General features: G+C 35.9%; 1 protein-coding gene across 8 annotated transcripts in view; it reads left to right on the top strand.

Moving 5' to 3' along the window:
- The window catches only part of LOC149779383 (protein boule-like), a 207,236-nt gene that overhangs the window by 7,746 nt on the left and 179,196 nt on the right, over positions 1-20,294 (top strand). For all 8 annotated transcript variants that reach the window (XM_089940024.1, XM_089940022.1, XM_089940018.1 and 5 more), the window contains exons 2-3: positions 4,800-4,922; positions 15,694-15,785. In XM_089940024.1, the coding sequence (XP_089796150.1) occupies positions 4,800-4,922; positions 15,694-15,785 (215 nt within the window). The remainder of the gene's footprint in view (positions 1-4,799; positions 4,923-15,693; positions 15,786-20,294) is intronic.

Here is a 20,294-nt window from a genome sequence, read left to right as displayed (position 1 = left end):
GCCACTATCGCTTAACCAGCTTGAAGCAGCTGTTCCTTTTTTTGTGCCGTTTTCATGATATTTGTGCTTGTTGCCTGTTTTCATCTTGGTTGTGTTCATTATGTATTGGCTGTTAAATTCGTATGTGTTTCTTCATCTCCTTGTTTTGGAAATGAGAACAATTGGACTTTTTCTCAGCTGTCTTGCTCCACTGTTTTTGAACAAACCGCCATCATGGGATACTCGCCAGTCAACCCATTTATGTTACGATGGACACTCATTAATTGCTTTAAATGATCACTCCTTGGCTCTCCACACTACATTGTGCTCTAGACTAAACGAACTGGGACTACATTCATCTATACCTAAATGTAAACGTTGTTTCAAAGCTGCCGGGCGTAGAACATGAAGATTTCCAGGTATCTCCCTTATTTGACCTTTAATTTAGATAACCTAATTTAGATCCCTATTAATACGTCAACCTTTGCGTTTTTATCCAAGAAATACCTCTGTGCATTGCATTATTCAATGCCCAGTCAGTAGGACCACCAGAAAAGCGCACAGAAGTAGTTAGTTTTATCAATGACCAGAATATTGACTTTTTTCCTGAGAGAAACATGGCTAAAAACAAAAGGCGATGAGCCCAAGTGTGCGGATCTAACACCCACTGGTTACTCCATCAAGTCGTTCTCCCGTAATTCTCGCGGAGGTGGAATAGCTGTCATCACAAAGAACAGCATGATAAAACGTCTTAACCACACTACATCGTTAAATTTCGACCACACATCGTTTGAACTAGTCCAAACCACACTCACACTGGAGCAAAGGTCAGTCCATTTTCTCTGCCTATACCGCCCTCCTTCTAGTAGAAAAAAGAAGCTGGCTGACTCTCTCTTTTTGGAGCAGTTTCCGAATCTCCTGGACTATGGAAATTCGATAGGTGGCAACCTAATTATTCTTGGAGATTTCGGCTTTCACTTTGACTGTCCCGGAAACTCAAATACATCAAAACTCGTAGATTCCATTAATGTTTTCAACCTCAAACAGTCAGTTAACCAACCCACCCATAAACATGGTCACATTTTAGACTAGATTCTTCATAGACCTGATGATAACATTCTACAGTCCTCCCTGGTATCCCATGACCTTGCATCAGATCACCTATGCATTATATGCCATCTTGACATATCAGTCCCTAACCCTCCACCTTTATCTGCTACTAAGAGGAACCTCCGTATGATAAATAGAACCAAACTAATGCATAACATCCAAGCTAACCTAACAACTTGCTTACCTCCCACCACAGAACAACTCTATAACTGCCTGCATTCATTAATTGACAAACATGCCACAGCTACCAAGTGCAGAGTATGAATTCAAAAGTATTCATTATAGTATAACAGTGTTAGGGATCAGCTTCACACTGCTAAAAGAGACCGCCTTAAAGCTGAGAGGCTCTTGCCTTCCACCAGACTCACTATTCATAAGCAAATCTATGAAGCCTCTAAGAAGAATGTCACAAATATAGTCCCTGCAGCGAAAACAACCCACTACACTACTAAGATCATGGAAAGTTCCAGCTGCAAAGAGCTCTTCGAGATTACTAACAAGCTAATGTCAAGGAAAAAATCAACACCACTTCCAACTACCTTCTCTGCAGTTGACCTTCCAGACATGTTTGCAAATTTCTTCCGTGACAAAGTACAAACATTAGAGATAAGCTTGACACCACAATTAAACTTGACTCGTCATCACCATACAGTTGGGATACAGAATTTGAGCAGCAACCATTAGCATAATTTGAACCTGTCTCAATGGATTTCGTATGTACAATCGGGATGAAGAGTGCGCCAAATTCATGTGAACTTGATCCAATTCCAACATCACTGCTGCTTGAGTGCTTAGATCCAGTATTGCCTTCACTAACTGATGTTATTTATACCTCTCTCATCCGGGGAATTCCCATCATTTATCAAAACTGCCATTGTAAAGCCTCTGCTGAAGAAACCAACACTAGACCATAACAATTTAAAGAACTACCACCCAGTTTCTAATCTCCCATTCATATAAAAAATCTTAGAAAAGGTTGTTCCATCCCAGCTTGTATCTCATCTAAATTCAAACAGTCCTTTTAGCAATGTACAATCTGCATATCTCCCTTGCCACAGTACTGAAACTACTCTTCTAAAAGTAGTTAATGACGTTCTCTCTGCGTTGGATAGCGGAAAGATTACAGTTCTCACCCTCCTTGATTTGTCTGCAGCATTTGACACCATAGACCATGATATATTAACCATTTCCAGCATGTATTTGGCATTCGTGATACAGCCTAACTGTGGTTCAAGTCCTACTTGGTCAACAGGACACAAATTGTATCTGCAAATGGAATACACTCCAGCCCAGTTGGTCTATGTTGTGGTGTTCCACAGGGGTCTGTTCTTGGACCTGTTCTTTTCATTCTGTACACTCGCTTGCTCTCAAGTGTCATAGATCATCATCCAGTCTCACCAGTTGTACGCTTATGACACTCAAATATACAAATCTAGCCACCCAACTGAAGTTGATGCTACCATCCAAGGTGTAGAGAGGTGCATTTCTGATGTGAAATCATGGATGACGTGTAACAAGCTGCAGATAAATGATGATAAAACTGAGGCCATTCTGATCACAACACAAAGACTTTCTCATTCACATCCTTTTACCTCAAACAATAAATATCAGCAACACCAATGTTAAATTCACACAATCAGTACAAAACCTAGGTGTTACTCTGGACAGTACTCTCACTGTGCCCCAACATGTCATGAACATATGCAAGGCTGCATTTCTTGAGCTGAGACGCATCATCTCAGTTCGCAAATATCTTTCAGTTGATGCCACTAAAACACTTGTGTGTTCATTAGTACTTTGAAGACTGGACTATTGTAACTCTATTCTGTCTGGTTCATCTCAGTATCTGCTCCAGATACTGGCTATCCATTAGATCCAGAATCAAACACAAAATTTGTTCTCTGTGCTGTTTCACTGTCGGACTCTAGTCCAACATACCTATCTGACCTCACCCATGTGTACACACCAGCAAGATACTTAACACTCCTCTTCTGACAATCGTATACTCATTATTCTCACTATGAAAACAAAGTCATATGGACAGCGTTCTTTTGCATACCAGGGCCCAGCAACGTGGAATGAATTGCCCACTGAACTTAGACACAAAGACACAGTGATCACATTCAAGAGGGCTCTCAAAACTTATTCATATTGACTGCAAGAACAAACTTAAAGACCTGATGTTTCCTACCTTAACACATTAGCCCCTGAGCCAAATAGCTAGGCAGTCTCCTGCAGCATACTTACAGAGATCACCTAGAGCAGTGTTAGCCTTTCCAGTGCCTGTATCCCTGAGACTAGCTGACAGCAACTGGCTTGCAGATTTTTATAGTGGGGGTTACTTGCAATAAAATTATTTTATTTGTATTCAGTTAATTAAGCTGAAATTTGGCACGGCAGTTCTCAATAAACTTACATACATAATGGTATAAATTTCATGCTACATGCAGAAATAAAACTAATGCATGATGGTGAAAACAAATGATGTACTTGCCAATTTGCTTCTCTTGCCGTGAATAATCCATAAAATCCATTATGAATTCACATAGAATTAAAAACACCATCAACACATGAAATAATTATATTTTATGTACACAGAAATTCCACTTGTTGTCTCTTGTAAACTGAACATCCTGTGAATACTGTACACAAATGGACATATTTTACTTGCTCTTTACTTGCCTTTCTTCCTTAGAACTCTCACTGAAAATGTTAAAACTAATAAAACACTTAACAAACCTTGAACTATGAACACTCATGTTAACAAAATATATTTCCCAAATATTTATTTAACGATTATTCAAAAGAAAAAAAAGCTCCACGAAATTAAATTAATTTGCATCAGGGTCTAAATCCGTTGCTGGTCCTTTGTATAACCTCTTGTCAATGTATGTTTTATCATTTACGATCATCGATCAGCTCTACTGTCATTTTCTTCTTCTTCAAGATTCTCATTCTCATCACTACCGCTGTTATTTCCAGTAGCTTTTTCAATGTCAGAATCAGTCTCGTCTGATTAAAATCCAGGAAATTCTCCGTCAGAATCTGTCAAGTAAAAGTCTGCTCCCAGTGACTGATTCTTGTCAATTTGCATCATTTTCAGATGTATATATTTTCACTATTTCTGCAGCCATCGAAGTCAATTTTTTTCCCCTCCGTTCAGCAATGTTCACTCTATCTATGTAAGCTACAATTGTATTGGTTAAACTGCCTGTATAATTAGGAAATGGCTTCAAATCAACCAATGGTTTGCGCCGATTTAACTTGTCATGCGGGATACAGGCCTAGACAAATACTGCCTCTCAAACTCTGTGCTCAGGATACAAGCTATGTGAACTCAAACACGTTAGTGAGGTACGCGGGAGATCAGGGAGGAAAAGTATGAGTATTCTCATCGCCAGGGGTTAATGTGTTAAATATTCTCAGCATGTTTTTTGATAATGTTTTCTAATTTCATGGTGTTTATTTTTGTAATCACATCATTATATGTTTTTTTTATCTTATAGGTGTTGTCTAATGTTGTAAAGCACTTAGAGCTTCTAAAGATTAGGCGCTGAAGAAAGTTGCATAATTTTGAGTTGAACTCTAAAAAATGTAATGATGTTAAGACTTTAAGCTACATTTTCAGTCTTTGAGATCTCTGAAATTTAATTTTATTGTTTCTTTTGTGTAACTGTACTATAGCTGATACTGTGCAAATATATTTTCAGTCTTCATCAGCAGATGTCTCTCCATCTATTACTCCTTGTGGAACCCCTCTCAGTGGCACACATGCACCAAAGTATGGCACAGTAATACCAAACAGAATTTTTGTTGGAGGAATAGCTGCAAATGTAAGTACTTTCTTTCACTGCCTGGGTTGAAAATTTCCAGTACCCACTTGAAATGTTATGATCAAAACTAAAACAAACTACAACTCTTCCAGGAGTGAAGAAGAGCAGCGTTGCAAAAATAATCTTGACCAGCCACGAAAGGCACCCATATTGGTGTAATGAAGAATGTTTATGTTAATGGAAAAAATGAACTTAAGAACCATTCATTTTGTAGGTTTCACCCTTGTAGAGAGATGCTGTGCAAATCATGCAATAATCTACAAATTTGCACATTTGGAAATGGGTGATGTTTGAGAACTTTACAGAAAAGTTTAAACTTATGTGCAGAATCATTTTGATGTAACTGTTTAAGAACCAGGACTTTCAGTGATGCACAAATGTTAGTCCCAGACTCAATAAAATTAAAAATTATGCATGAATATTCTATCTCAAGGGTCAGTTGGTTGCGTAAAAAATTGCAGGCTGAAGTTGATTTTCAGCTTGTGGAACTAGTTGAGGTTTCTCAAACAAGCAACATCTTGTGGGTTAAAAATGTATTATTCATTCCCTGCTTCATATTATTCCTGCTTTGCACTCCACAATAGGTATACAGAGGTCTCAGAAATTCTTAATCATGTGTATTTGGGTGCAGTTTTTTTATCTGGGATGCAGAAAATCACTTACACAGGGGTCCTTCATACTTAGTCTTGTTTTGAAACACTAAACATTTACATTCCAATACATGAATTATGCACATGGCTTTCTCTGACTGCACTACAAATGCACTGTTATTCATATCAGCCAATCAACCCTTAGAATTGAGGTCATGCTCATTAATTACAATGTGATTGTAGCAGAATAAGTAGTGCATGTGACATCAAAATCCAGCATTTAAATTAAATTGGAAAACAAATCCTACAAAAATGAATATTACTAACATTTGTAGTCACATCCTGCAAGAAAACACAAATAACATTAAAAAAGGAAAATTCTAGTCCTCATTTGATCTGTTTTCAAAATTTAAGGAGTTCTGCCAGGTACCTTTCGATCCTAAGGGTTGGTTACCTGGTTACATGATCAATGGGAATCTGAACTGCTTTGTTGTATGTGCAAACATCCAAGAGAGGTATATGCGTAATTACTAATATGTGTCAATTAAGCATAATCTGAGCATTGGAAGAATAATCTATATATTACAGCCTTACTTATAGAAAGCTGTTTGAAAAATTACATTTATTTTTTGCTACTTAACCTGTATCTGCAGTTAATTTTTTTGTCAGAGATCAGCTAAATCCATGTGATTTAGTTGTTAGTACAACAGTAAAGACAATAAGAAATTGATAAATTATTTATGCATAACACTCGCTTTATTTAGTCTACATATCTAGAGTAACTTTTGTGAATAGTCATTCTTTCCACAAATGATTTTTGCATTATATCACTGTCAGTTTTTATTTAATTTTTTTTAAAAGTGCTATTGATTTAACAAATTTCTCTCTCTAACATTGATCAGTTATATAACGTCCATCACATTGGTAAAGCCTGTTTATTGCGATATCTGGCGCCATTATTTTCAATTTAGACTGGTCCATTAAGTATCTGGCATCAAAGAAGAATGAATCACTGGCATGTGGTTTCAAGTTCAAGAAACCCATCTGTTTTCTTGGAACTGTTTCATGTAGATATTATACATAGAAAATAAGGAAGGTAGATGGAGGTCAATGATGAACACTGGCTGGTATCATTGTTTCCAATTTAATGATTAGTCTTATATGTACTATGTAATAATACAAAAGTAAGTTTTAGATAGGTTTAGTACGGTCATTTTCCTTTGGCCATTAGAGGGCAGTATTTCATTCAGTGTGCTGCACTTGCCTATTAAGTGGGCACGATCATGGTAATACGAGCGGTAGCGTGGGAAAATGGTCTGGCATTTATTAAAGGTATGATAGTAAACCAGACTTTGGACAGGTATACAAAGTCCAGTGCCTGAGCTAAGCAAGGTACCAAATTTATTACTCTGTGCAAAATCTAGCTTGAAATATCAGCATTGATTCTTTAATAGGTTGCACGAGAAAGGAAAGAAGTGTCATCCCTTGTATTATTATATAGCACATGTATCACAAGTAAATTGTAAGCAATGATATGAGCCCCTGTGACACAAAACTCTCAAACTGTAATCATTGTTCTGTTTCTCTATCTGAACTTGGAAGATTTGTAAGGTGTACCCAGTCATCTCATTTTATTATCTGGGTTATTATTAATGGGTGGGTACCCTGGTACCCATTGGTATCTTTAATGGTTAAACTGTATTGGTGTTGCTTTTAGGACAAGAATTAATATTCAAGTAAATGGCACCTACATGACTACATACACTATAGAAGCTTCAAGTCTCGTCATGGATTGTGCTATCCAAAAGCACCTTGTCGATGATGCGTCAAGAATGCAGAAGATATTCAACTGCTTAGCTAGGTACCTCTACTAAAACATCTCTTTCATGCTGCATTGTTTTGGCATCAGTGGTATCCTGAAATGACATTGAGGATGATCCCACTTTTGTGACCGATTTTGCTGACACGATTTTTTGATTACCCACATTTCATGATGGGCTGGAGAGAAACTAGAGAAAATTAAGAAGAAAAAAACCCCATCTCTTCACGAGTCCTGAATGAGTTGCATCTTATGGAGAAGAGCTTTGCACACACTTTCTTTTGTGATCACCACAGAGCAGATTTATTCAATAAAACTGGCATGGTTTATAGTTCATCACTGCAAGCATGCTTAACAGAAGCTGAGAGAGAGAGGCATTGATTTACATCATCTTTTTCGTGAGCAGTTTGCATTTAGATATTCCCCCATCATCAATTCATTGTGAACATAATTTTCTGATGAAGATAATCAATGGTAACTTAATGCCAGAGCAAATATTTAGATAATATTAACATAAAGACAATGCCTTGCAAACTATCAACACAACATTTTGTGCAATGAATTTTTTTTCTTTTTAGTACTATTTTGTTGGAATCTTCAGATGCATTTGTGTCCTTACTTTGCTGCAGTTTGTGAAATATACTTTGTATATGATCACATGAAAGTTGGTGAGGCCAAGAAAAAAAGGATTTTCCTGTTGCACCGGTTTTCAAAGTATGGTAGATGGGTCTTTTTTATATATATATATATATATGTAAAAAGAACCCAAAAGATTTTAAAATAAATTTTAACGGTGGGGTGCAGGTGCTTGGCAATCAGAAATGGAGATGTTTGGCTGAACAGAAACATGCATATTGTTTCCTTGGCTTGATATTATAATCTCCCAGTTGTGAAAGGAACAATAAATGTAAACAGATTAATAATAAAATCACATTCATACCTGACTGAAGTAAAAGAAAATCGCACAATATTTACCCCATGCACAAGTTCTCATATATGATTTCTTTTCAAGAAAAGCCAAATTAATGTACAGGATATCTCATAATAGTGCTCCTGAATATTTACAATCACTATTCCAGTATAGGCTACCTGGTAATACTCTCCACCTGTGATCCATGTCTACCAAACAGTATAAAATTCCCAAACCAAATAAGGAGTTACTTTAAAAAAAGTTTCCAATACTCTGGAACTCTGCTCTGGAATAGTATTCTAGTTGAGATTATAAATGCCCACTATATTTCCTTCTTCCAAACCCAATATATCCAGTGGCTTCAGAGATGCAGCTAAATAAATAAATTCCTTTGTATGAGGGCCTCAACTTAGATCAGTTTTTAGCTAATTGTGTTACCCTCTTTAAATGTCATTATTATTGTTGTTATTATTATTATTTCTTCTGATGTCCATTCACAGGATTAAAGTGGAATAACTAAAACTTCACAAAAGCCATAGTTCAGGTGGTTGCTAAATGAACATACGAAAAAAACCTATTCTTGATTACAGCTTTCTGACCATGTTCTGTATAGTAGCATGATGTAAAGACGATGAGGAAGTTTATTCTCAGACTGAATTTCCGAATGCGGTGAAAGAAAGATGCATTGATACATATAAAACATCAATAGGTGGGGTCCCTACACTTTATTCTCAGATGTATGTGTCGCAGAGAGAGAGCATTATGAAGATTTGCTATCGTTCGTTTAAACTGGACTGTTAATTTTAATTATTGAAGTAGCTGCTTTTATTTTCACAACTTTGTAAAACGTCATCTTGGAGACATGTAGGTTCACACACTTGAAGATGTGCAAATAACCTAGCGCAACAGAAGCCATTAACATGGTTCCTTTGCTTTAGATGTCTAAATAGCATGTGCAACAAACAGTGTAATGGCACAACAGCAGCTTTTTGCAGGTTTGTTTTCTTTGCCATTGTTGACAGTAAGCAGTGTACTATCGGATTAGTGAGCAGTGCTTTTATTGAATGAATGTTTTGTTCAGTTGTACTTTATTAACCACATGCTATTTTCCAGTGTTTCTATCATGTGAATGGAACATCAGTGATAATGTACAATATAAGATTTTTTGCATTTATCTTTTTATTGTCTTCCGTTCCTTGCATCAGTTAGATCACCAAAGTTGAGATTTGTTAATGAGGAGTGAGATTGCTTGAAACAAGGTTACTTTTTTGGTATTAAGCCATCTTGCTCTGAATTAAATGAAAGTGGCTTCTTTAAATGCAATAAAAAGAAATAGATTCCTGTAAATTAAATTTAATACAAAAAGATTATTTCTAGAGAGGTCATTACATCTGTATAGCCATTTTGAATAGTATATTGAGAAATGTATTCCTCCTGATGAATCTTCACGACTTCTTTAAAACAGTATCAAATATTACAACTCTGTTGTTAAAAGAAGTGCTAGAAAAGAGTAAGAAGCTTGTAAAATGCAGCAATGAATTTATTTCCCTTGAATACAAAAGTGAAAATAAAAAAATAGAAGGAAAATAAGTTACATGTATTTGCAAATTAAATCTCAAAAAATCCTAGAATTACCAACTCAAAGTCCTAATGATTATATGTCTGAATAAACTTTACTGGAAATCCAAATTAAATTCAATGCTAAAAGTGTTGATGTGCTTGTAGTGGTCATGTGCAGACAGTTTCTTGTTGGATCACATTAAATTAACTCTTTACCTTCTGCTAACGCATATATGCGACCATAAAAATAGCCTTGTAATGCCAGAGACACATATACAAGATGCTAATAATAATCTCTCTGTCCGGCTGGCTCATACGTGCGTTTCCGGCCAAGAGTTGGGAAACCTCAGATAGGCATATACACATTTCATATTAAAGCTTTGTATTGGATGAAATTACAAACATCTGTTCTCTTTTATAACATTTAGCCAATGAAAATAGTCCTTACATAAAATGATGAATGTATTCTATTAGTAGATTTACAGCATATAAGCGGGAAATTCTATTGAAAACGAGGTCAGTGTTGACAGTAAAACAAAATGTCAACACTCATGTATTCTGACGACGATTCTGATGGAAGTTTTGAAGGATTTGAAAGTGATGATATTGATTTTAACCAGATTGAAGATGAAGGATTGGACGTTAGTACAAGTCTTGTTTCGACACCTGACATCTCAGATTTATCTGAATCCGAGGATGAGACGCGAGACAATCAAATCTGGTCGGAACACGTGAGACCAGTAAATGTGGATGACTTTACAGCAGTTTCAGGGCCAGCATTTATTTTAGAAGAAAATGCAAGGGAGATAGATTTCTTTTTACGTCCTCCAGGCAGTATCATAAAAAATGACCAAATCTGCAATAAAATAGTGGACACATTGGTGTGCAAGATAGTGGTGAGAAAAGTAATCTAATATACATTTTAACCCTTTACCTCATAGAGCATAGTGACAAAGCGCAGCTCGCTATACATAGAACACAGGTTACCTAGTCGACCGCATACGCATAGCTTGCCTGTGAACTATTAAGCAATGTAGTGTATGTTACGTTTAACAGCAATTTTAACCATTTTACATTTTTGGTACACATCTATTACATGTGGAACAATTTAAGAGTAAAGTCTGATTGTTATAGCTGTGTAATTATTTATCACGGAAGAATTTGTTATGTGCTTTAAAATCTGGAGAGAATTCGTTCACCGTCATGTCAGTGAGGCCGTGTGACCAACTGTAGAGCTGCCATTTCTCATACTCGAAATTTACAAGTTTTTCATCTGTGTCTACATCACTAAGTCATCCAAATTTGATAATTTATAAAAACTAATTGCAGCCTATATCAATATCAGAGCCTTTACCTAGGTTATTAAATCTTTCATAGTTGTGATTCTAATCACGAAAACTTCGTAAGTACTGAATGAAATCCGCGACTGCCTTTTTGGAGAGTGGAGATTACGACCCAGTTACTTTAAATAGCAGATATCGACCAGTACATAAACAGTGACCACGTGATCTGACGTAATTGTCATTCACAGAAGTGAATGTAGTATCTAATAAGGGGTTTTCCCCGAAGGTGGTGCTACGAAAACCGGCTTAAAATGGCTGATGTTTACAGCAGACGTCAAAAGGCGCTTCTGTGGGACTTTTGTAGAAGCGTCAAAAGTCGCTTTGATGCGACTTTTGTAGAGGCGTCCAAAGACGGTTGTATGAGGTAAAGGGTTAAACACAGAAATATTGAGATATATTTTTTTATTATAAATATGTGAATATAAACATTGGTTCCTGTGGATTATATGTACTTGTTGGTGGAATGAGTGGCACAAAACATTGGTAAGTGTTTACAATTTTATTTTTCATTAAATTACATAGTTTGCATGGGACACAATTGATACAGAAAATGTAGACAGCATGTAAATAACTCAAGAAGTTCTCACTCAGGCAGCTATTATGATGCTCTGGGGTTCAGCCTACAAACTGCTGCTAGAAGGCAGGCTGCTTATCAGGCTTAGTAGCCAGGGCAGCAAGTACTTGCAGAAGGTAAAGAGTTAAACCCAAGAATTTATCCCAGAAATTTCTCTTAAATTCAAGTCTCCATTTCAGCACATTGTATTGCCACTGAATAACGAATTTGAAAAAATTCCATCCAAAAATGAACTATTGAATGCAACAATTAATTATACAACTGATTCTGCTAAGATCTTAGTGAACGAGGGAATAAGGTCTAGAAAAAAACAAGATTATATAGTCTTCTGCTTGACCTCGGGTCACAATTAGTATTTCCTAAATAATAAAAACCTCTTACCTAATGGAAAATAATCTTTTAGAAGGCTTAAAATGTTTACACAATAAAATCTTCTGATAATTAGACGACTTTTACTATAATTATAATATAAAATGTAGTAAACAACAGGTAGACCTGGCATTTCATGGGAAATTTCCGAAGTTCTAGCTCAGATTGAGTGAACATGTGGTGCACGAAACCAAAATCATTGATACAGGTCAGGTAGAATATGAGCTTGATTTTGGACAAGGTCGATTCCAAAATATAATTATCCATGGCATATAATGCAAGTAAAAAAAAAACCAACACAAACAATGCAAATTAAATATACATAACACAAATGTCTGAAAATTTAATAGCAAACGGTGTTGAAATGGTGAAAGCTACTAGTCTGACTAGAAATTTACTGACTTTGGACTAGCAGAATATCACTTATTTAGAGCCCTGTTCTGCAGATTTCTTATTTACCCATGACTCTCCCAGCCAGGAGGTTTTTCTCCCAAATTGATGGTGACTCCATACATGCCACACATCAGGCTTTTTTCATAAACATTACGTTTTGTTTTGTCACTAAATTACACCTTGTGAATAAATGTATATGGATAATGCGGTTTCTGTAATCCCCCAATTTTTCTCATTTTTATTAACATCCCATTAATCACACACTGTATTCTAGAAAAGATGGCTTTTGCCTAACCAAGACATAAGAGTACGCTTGTCTATAGATTTGTATGCACTTTCCTAACATTATTATGTTCTATTTATAGCAGGTGTCCTATTTACAAGAAACGTGCTAGTTTCTACTTTCATAATTTTGATCTATTCTATTTATAGCAGCTGTATGGCTTAGTTAGCCCTTTCATCACTAAGTAACTTTGGGGGTATAGAGTCCTCAACACTAAGTAACTTTGCAGTTGTAAAGCAAAATGACTTGTGGATTTTGAAATAACATAACTTTGCCAATTTTAAAGATATCTGACTGGATTAGGTGTCAAAATCAAGGTTTAAAATCAAATTTTATGACTGGTTGAATAAAATGTGCATATCTATTACAACTGTTAAAATACAGGTGCAGACAGGTAACACAACAGGTAAAATACAAGTAATTATCTATTTACTTCTTAGTAAACCTAGAAAGTTCCAAAAACTTGTTCAATTGACCCTAGATGTACTCATGAATAATTCCAGTAGCAACACAGGTATATGACAGGTAGAAATTAAAATTCCATAAAATGCCTTGATTTCATCCAAGGTGAGATGGTCCACATACCTGTATCACCTCTGGTACGTTTGATTGTTGCATTCAAATTCGTTAGACGGACAATGTTTCCAAAAACTTCACCTGAATAGAATATTTGAAAATATTCCAAAGCTCTCCTGTTGCCATCTAAGACTTGGGTCGGTCCAACTTTCTCAGAAAGCTGCAACAAATCTCTTTGGTTTTCCAACTTCGTCCAAACAAAATTACGTGGAGCGTACACTTCCTCCGGTTCAAAACCTTCAAAGTCTTATTCATCGTCATCACCGTCACCCACAAGCGCATTCCATTGCCTCTCCAGATGCCTTCTCTCATTTTCATCCAACTTTACTTGGTCAGAATTGGTAGAATCCTCTGATAATTCAAAATCTAACACTTCACTCACTTTCTTCGAACTCCACCATTTTGTATACAAATTTCACCATTCGGAAAACTTGTTAAAAGTGCCTACTTTGATATTTCTAGTTGTATACAAGCTAAACTCATGAGAGTATCCAAATATAATATCTACATTACAAGTAGGAAGATATTAGAGGTATCCCAAAATTTATATAGTCGGGTACTTTAACTTTACAGAAGAACACTGCCCCAGACAGGTAAAGTGGTCCATAGTGGTTACGGACTTAATTCCCCATGACTGGAAAATCGGTCCATAGTGAAGAAAGGGTTAGGAGAGAACAGACTGGTTTTCTAATTTTAATCTTTGCTTGCAGATTCTTTGTTCTACTTTATATTTGGTACAGAACTAGCCTGTAGGTATATGGTGCTAAATGTCAGGTCAGATTTATTCTAGTTGATGTGCGTGTTAGAGCAAAAGTGTTTTTTTAAAAATAATATCACAGATGGATTAAAAAAAGACGAAAAACTGTTTCAATGAATACATAAATTACATACTACAGTGTTCCAGTTTAGGGCAGCTTCATGCCCATTGCATTCTGTTGAAAGGATTTTAATATTCATGGTGGCAAATTTTATGTGGAAAAACACTTTAAATCAAAGAAACCTTGAATTTTATTTACCGAGATCTTAATAGGAGACAGACTACATTGGTCCTGTGTTCAAACAGATGTTTCCTGGTTACAAAATTGCACAACATGTGCATGTGCAAGAGCAAAATAGTGTAATATTCAGTGTTTATCTGAAGATACTTGACTTGAAATTGCAGAATTCATGCAGATTGGGCCATTTAGTATTGCAAGTCAGTAGTAATGATTATGATGACAATAAGCTGTACTCGGTCTGTATAAGAGAGTTTGACAACGAAAATGGCAAAGTCAGATCATTCTTTTATTACCGGAATATAAGTTCGCAGAACTGTATTGAGTTTTCAGCTGATGATGCACCAGTGAAGACTGGAATTCATAAAGGAGTTGCATTCTATTTTTTGAAAATTGTCTGCATCAGTGTACATAAGAGGTTGTCCCTGTCATTTGATACACTTTGCAGCAGGAAAGGCTGCCAATAAATTTGAAACAATTCCTGAAGTATCAGGTTGGCATTCTACTGGACAATGTACTTCATAAGGACAGAGTTGATGTGCAATGGTACCTTGTTTCCTAGCTAAAAGACCCAATAACTGAAGATATAGATTTCCTCTTTTTGGTCAGGTTATGAAAGGAATATTGGTTCTTCATCATTCTAATGCTGAGAAATAGTTCATTGCTGTTAACAAAAATAAAACTGAATTCAGATCCAGGTGCAGTAACCCAGCATTTCATGCTCTACTGGTGTGCAAAACATTCAGTCTCGGCTTGTACAAAGTGTTTTGAGACGAAACATGTGAGTGTTGCTTTTTAAAGCTAAAATGCTAGATATGAAAACTTGAAGCACTAATTACCAGAGGAGTAAATAAATAATTTTGTATATATGCTGATTGAATTTGTATCATATATGTGGATTACTCTTTTTCTGCTTGGATTATCCTTTTTGTCCAATTGGATTACACTTTTTCCTTACCAGGGGTTGACATGTATGTTCCTGTCCCTCTTCGTCAATCAATGAAATCTTGTTTGCATACAAGATTATTATTGATCCTAAGGTGACTTCTGTACATGAAACTATTGACTTGATTATTGTCACTAGTGGATGTACAGAATTCTACATTTGGGGTTTTATGCTCGAGGTCAAGGTAGAAAGTCAGTGTGTTAAGCTTTCTTTTGTTTCCGCTATTATATCAAAAGATGTTTCATGTTTTTCTGTTCGTTAATAGTGTTGAGATAGAGCCATAAAACTTACTTTCTATGTCTGCCAGTAGTTTTACAGGCCCATCTTCAGGTCACAGTAAGACCCCATTACTGTGAACATTGTGGCCTTGCCATTACAGGCATAAATAATTGGAATTGTGTTTTCCATTTCAGACAACAGAAGTAGAGTTGAAACAATTTTTTTCAGCCTTTGGTGCAGTGAAGGACTCGAAAATTATAGCAGATAGAGCAGGAGTATCAAAAGGGTATGATTTGACTTTATTTGCCAATCATAAAATGGTTTATTTACTTGTAAAGCAATACATGAGTGGAAACATTTGTACAAGTGTATGTTTATTAGCTTATGCATGGGAATGAGTCTGTAATCTGAGTGGTTTGACTTGACAACATGTGCAAGGTCATAATGTTGTCAAAAATAAGCAAGGTTATTTTTCTTGTCCCTGACAATCTGCAGTAAAGAACCAGGTTGTGATTGGGAACTGGGGAGTATGGATTTGAGTTGGGTTTTTTTTTAGGTCTTATGTGGCTGAAAATAGATGTCATTTAAATTTAGAACGATCTTAAAATCTAATTAGGGAATGTATGGTACCTGTGTTCTCTCAGTTGGTCAGAATGATGGGCTCTATCCCTTGCCGGAATCTGAGGGACTGTTAAACAAAACACCAAGACCTGATTTGTGTGTTTATTATATTTTCTGCTATTTTGTCATATTTGTTGATAATCTAGTGCACTGGAAATGTAGATCATACATTTGATTTTTAGTCAGATATTCTGAACCAATATTATAGATGTTACCAACTGAAGCTACTCGTATTTTTTTGCTTTACTGGTTTTGCATTTAAAACTTGTTTCTTTATTTTGAAATTGTGCAAAATCTGATGCTTTAATTCAGAAATACATTTTCTCTAGTGAATGTGCCACATTTTGTGCTGTCAGTGTATACACTTTGTTCATATATACAGTACAGCTCAAGTATATATTTGGAACCCCACAGAAACAGTGGGGGAGGAGAGAAAGTGGAGAGGATTAAGAGAAAAGCAGTCCACCATCTCTCCATATGTCCTGATGGAGTTGCTTATGGAGAATTGCTCTGCACACCTCGCTTTCTCATTAAGTCATTGAAGATCACCACCACGGAGTAGACATAGTCTCAGTTGAATGATTATGTTTTACTGTGTATGTCCTAGTTCTAATGAAGATAATATATATATGATATAATGCCACAGCTATTTTAGATAATGTTTGCATCGTTGCAATGCCTCTAAAGCAGTACTAATACTACTGTACTTATTACTTCACTTAGACAAGGATGATTAACATCTTTGCAATAAATTCATGCTAGACAAGACCTTGCTGAACTTTTTGAACAGTGTCAAGTTATCATACTGTTTAACCCTTTACCCCAGAATGTTTGCCTTTATAGCCCTCCGATACACATGTAGCAAAGTTACCCAGTGCAGTGCGCTATAAGTAGAACACCTGTTACCTATTGGACTCGTACACATAGGTCTGCCTGTTAAGCAGTGTAGTGTATGTTAGGTTTAGCAGCAATTTTAACCATTTTACATTTTTGGTACACATATTATGTATGGAAGAATTTTTTAAGTGCTTTAAAATCTTGACAACTCGTTCACCGTCGAGTCAGTGAAGCAGCGTGACCAACCTAGCTGCCATTTCTCATACTTGAAATGTACAAGTTCTTTGTCTGCGTCTACATCACTAAGTCATCTGAATTTGATAATTTATAAAAACTAATTGCTACCTACATCAGTATCGGAGCCTTTACCCAAGTATTGAAGCATTCATAGTTGTGATTCTGATCGTGAAAAGTACTGAATGAAATCCGCGACCTCCATTTTGGAGTGGAGACTACGACTCAGTTACTTTGAATAGCAGATTTCGACCAGAGCATAAACAGCGATCACATGATGGTGTCTAATAAGGGTTTTCCCCCGAAGGTGGTGCTACAAAAAACCCGCTAAAAATGGCTGATGTTTAAAGTATTCCTCTGAGGTATGTACATTTAATTTCCCGATGACAGCTGCTTCTGTTAAAAAATAGTAAGTAAAACAGACAACACTGAATTTACACTTGAATGAGAATCACGTCGTCCTTAAAAAAATTGACCCTTTCATGAGGCTGAATATACATACATACATATACATAGCAAGAAACTTTAGTTTGTTTTCTGACTGCATTTATACTATTAGGGACTGATCATTTAATTTATGGGACTATTTTTTTTCTTTTTCTTTTATTCATCACAAAATAAATTCTTTATAATGAAATAAACCTATGTAAACTTTAATGGTCTTGATAATAAAGACTTGGCTTGAGTGAATATTCTGCAGAAATAAAAGGCAATGAACACTGTAAACTGTCATAAAATGTTAACATCAGAAGTGACATTAATTTTAGCTTGGGAAAGGTTCATTTCTAACATGGAGCAATCTGACTTGGTACATTGTACTTGGAGCTCAAATTATAAACCCGTCATTAACAGTGAAAGTTTGGTAATTGTTCCTAATTAATCTGACCTCAGGGTATTGTTGAAATGAAATATGTGGAAAATAGTGAATCTTAAATGTTAGTGAATGTAGGCATTGTGTGGTTATATTCACATGCCCTATTATTTGTATGGAAAAAATATATGAAAACAAACTTTTTATCATGTTAGGAAAACTAATCAGTCAAATGGGAATGTGTCAGTAACCTAATTGTAAGCGACTATTTATCATTTTAGTTGCTAATTTGTTACATTTGACCCAACTATCATTTTTAAGAAGTTAATGTAAATACAAATTAAACATTTTGTCCCCAAAGAACATATATCCAAATGAGTATATTATTTAGCTATTGGTCCAACAATGTGAAAATAAAAATTACTGAAATTATGCCCATAATCCCCCAAACGGCATTGACTCTTTGTGAACCAAAATAAATCTTCATGTCATGTAAACAAATTTTGGAGTAGTACAATTAAATAAATGAAAGTTAAAAAGGGTGTTGACGGTATGTGCACAAGTGGGGGAAAAGAATCTCCTCTACATCTGTCATATTGTCATCTTTTGCATTTAAGCCAAAATGTGTGCTGTTATGCAAACCTTTTTGTGAAATATGTATCTGGTAGCTAAGATTGTTTTAGCTATATAATAAAGATAGCCTTCACTTTTGTACATTGGTTTGGTTTTAGCTAAATGGAATTCTTGTTCTGCTCCGTCTCTCTCTCCCTCCTCCAACCTATTGTTTAAGTTTAGTATTATGCATCAGCTGAACATGTATCTATCAGGGCTTGAGTGGTCTAAATTGCTCACCATTCTGGATCACTGCCATCTCACCTCTGCGTTTGTTCGAATCTATAGCTCGGCTAATGTGGGTACATGAGAGAGCTTGCCAGTAGCTTCCCGTGGGTCGGTGGTTCTTCCCGGGGTTTTTCAGGGTTCTTCCTCCACTAGTTACTGGCCACCATGTATAACCTATCTTGTGCTAAAAAAATGACGTTAAACTCTACAACAACAAATATATCTATCAAAAGTGCCTTGTTGATCACATGAAATGGCTAAGCCACATGTTTGCCTTGACTATAAAATCGATCTCTGATTGCTATTAATATGTGGAGCAGCAGAGAGGGTGAACAGACCACTTGCTGAAAGGTCCATTTTTGAAAAATAAAGCTTTCTACGAAAAATGAAAATAAAAGGTCTATAATGTCAAACTGAAGCCTCTAACTAAAACCAAGTTTCTCTAATTGGTTTAGTTTATTTTGTTACTTTATCTTTGTCATTCGTGTTTTTCAAACTTTTGTTTACCTACCATGACACTTATTTGTGGTTGCATCCTCTCTGCTGCTATAAATGTGTGAGTAATTAAATCAGTATTAAATCAATCTCTCAACCAAATATTTTATCAACACCTGTACAATATCGCGATCGATGATTTATAAATCTGTGGTGTAGATTGTGCTTTTCAAAAGAAGTTTTTGAACTTAATCATGTCCATATTCCCACTACACCAAGTCTGATGAATATTTTGCTGAGTATGTGTATTGACTCCTTTAACTCATTCGGCCCCGATCCCATCTGTAGGCGTGACCCGGTTTCTGCATTCATTGGCCCATCCCGCCTGTAGTCGTGAATTGTTTACTGCATTCAATGGCCGATCCCATCACCAGGCGTGATGAATGTGTGTTAGATACAACATCTCTGATTGGTTCGAAATGGTTTATTCCAAGAACTAAAGAACTATTAAATCAATCAGAAATGATTTTACTTTCATTTGTGGAAATTTGAATTGTTAGAACCAAAGGGCTACTGTTTGAGAGCGGTTTAACTACACGTGTTTTGTTCATGAAAAAGCATAAATGATGGCGGACGGAAGAGTGCTTTTTGATGAGAGCAAAAATGCAGAGTTTCTCTGGTTTGATCTTGAAAATATTGAGCAAGCTGAGGAAAGATACGTTCGGCAGTTGGATATTTTGTGAGATTTCGATTTGGACATAGACGTTTCTGAGATTGAATCGTCCGAAGATGAGGATGCTGACAGCAATGATGATAGAGTTCTTGCGGATAAACATTGCACATAATTTTGTAAATACTGTATAAATAAGTTGTGAAAGACTTGGACAAATAGGGAAAAAATAATCACTGTGTAGACAAATTAATTTGAAATAAGTGGTGAAAATTTCGTGGATTTTAATTGGATATAAGCAGAGAAATTAAGGTAAGAGTGAATGCATGTGTAAGATGTTTTCAAAC

This window comes from Sinohyriopsis cumingii, chromosome 17 (genome assembly GCF_028554795.1).
Source record: "Sinohyriopsis cumingii isolate HCF-2022 chromosome 17, ASM2855479v2, whole genome shotgun sequence".
NCBI classification, from domain to species: domain Eukaryota; kingdom Metazoa; phylum Mollusca; class Bivalvia; order Unionida; family Unionidae; genus Sinohyriopsis; species Sinohyriopsis cumingii.
This window is presented reverse-complemented; position numbering and strand designations above follow the sequence as displayed.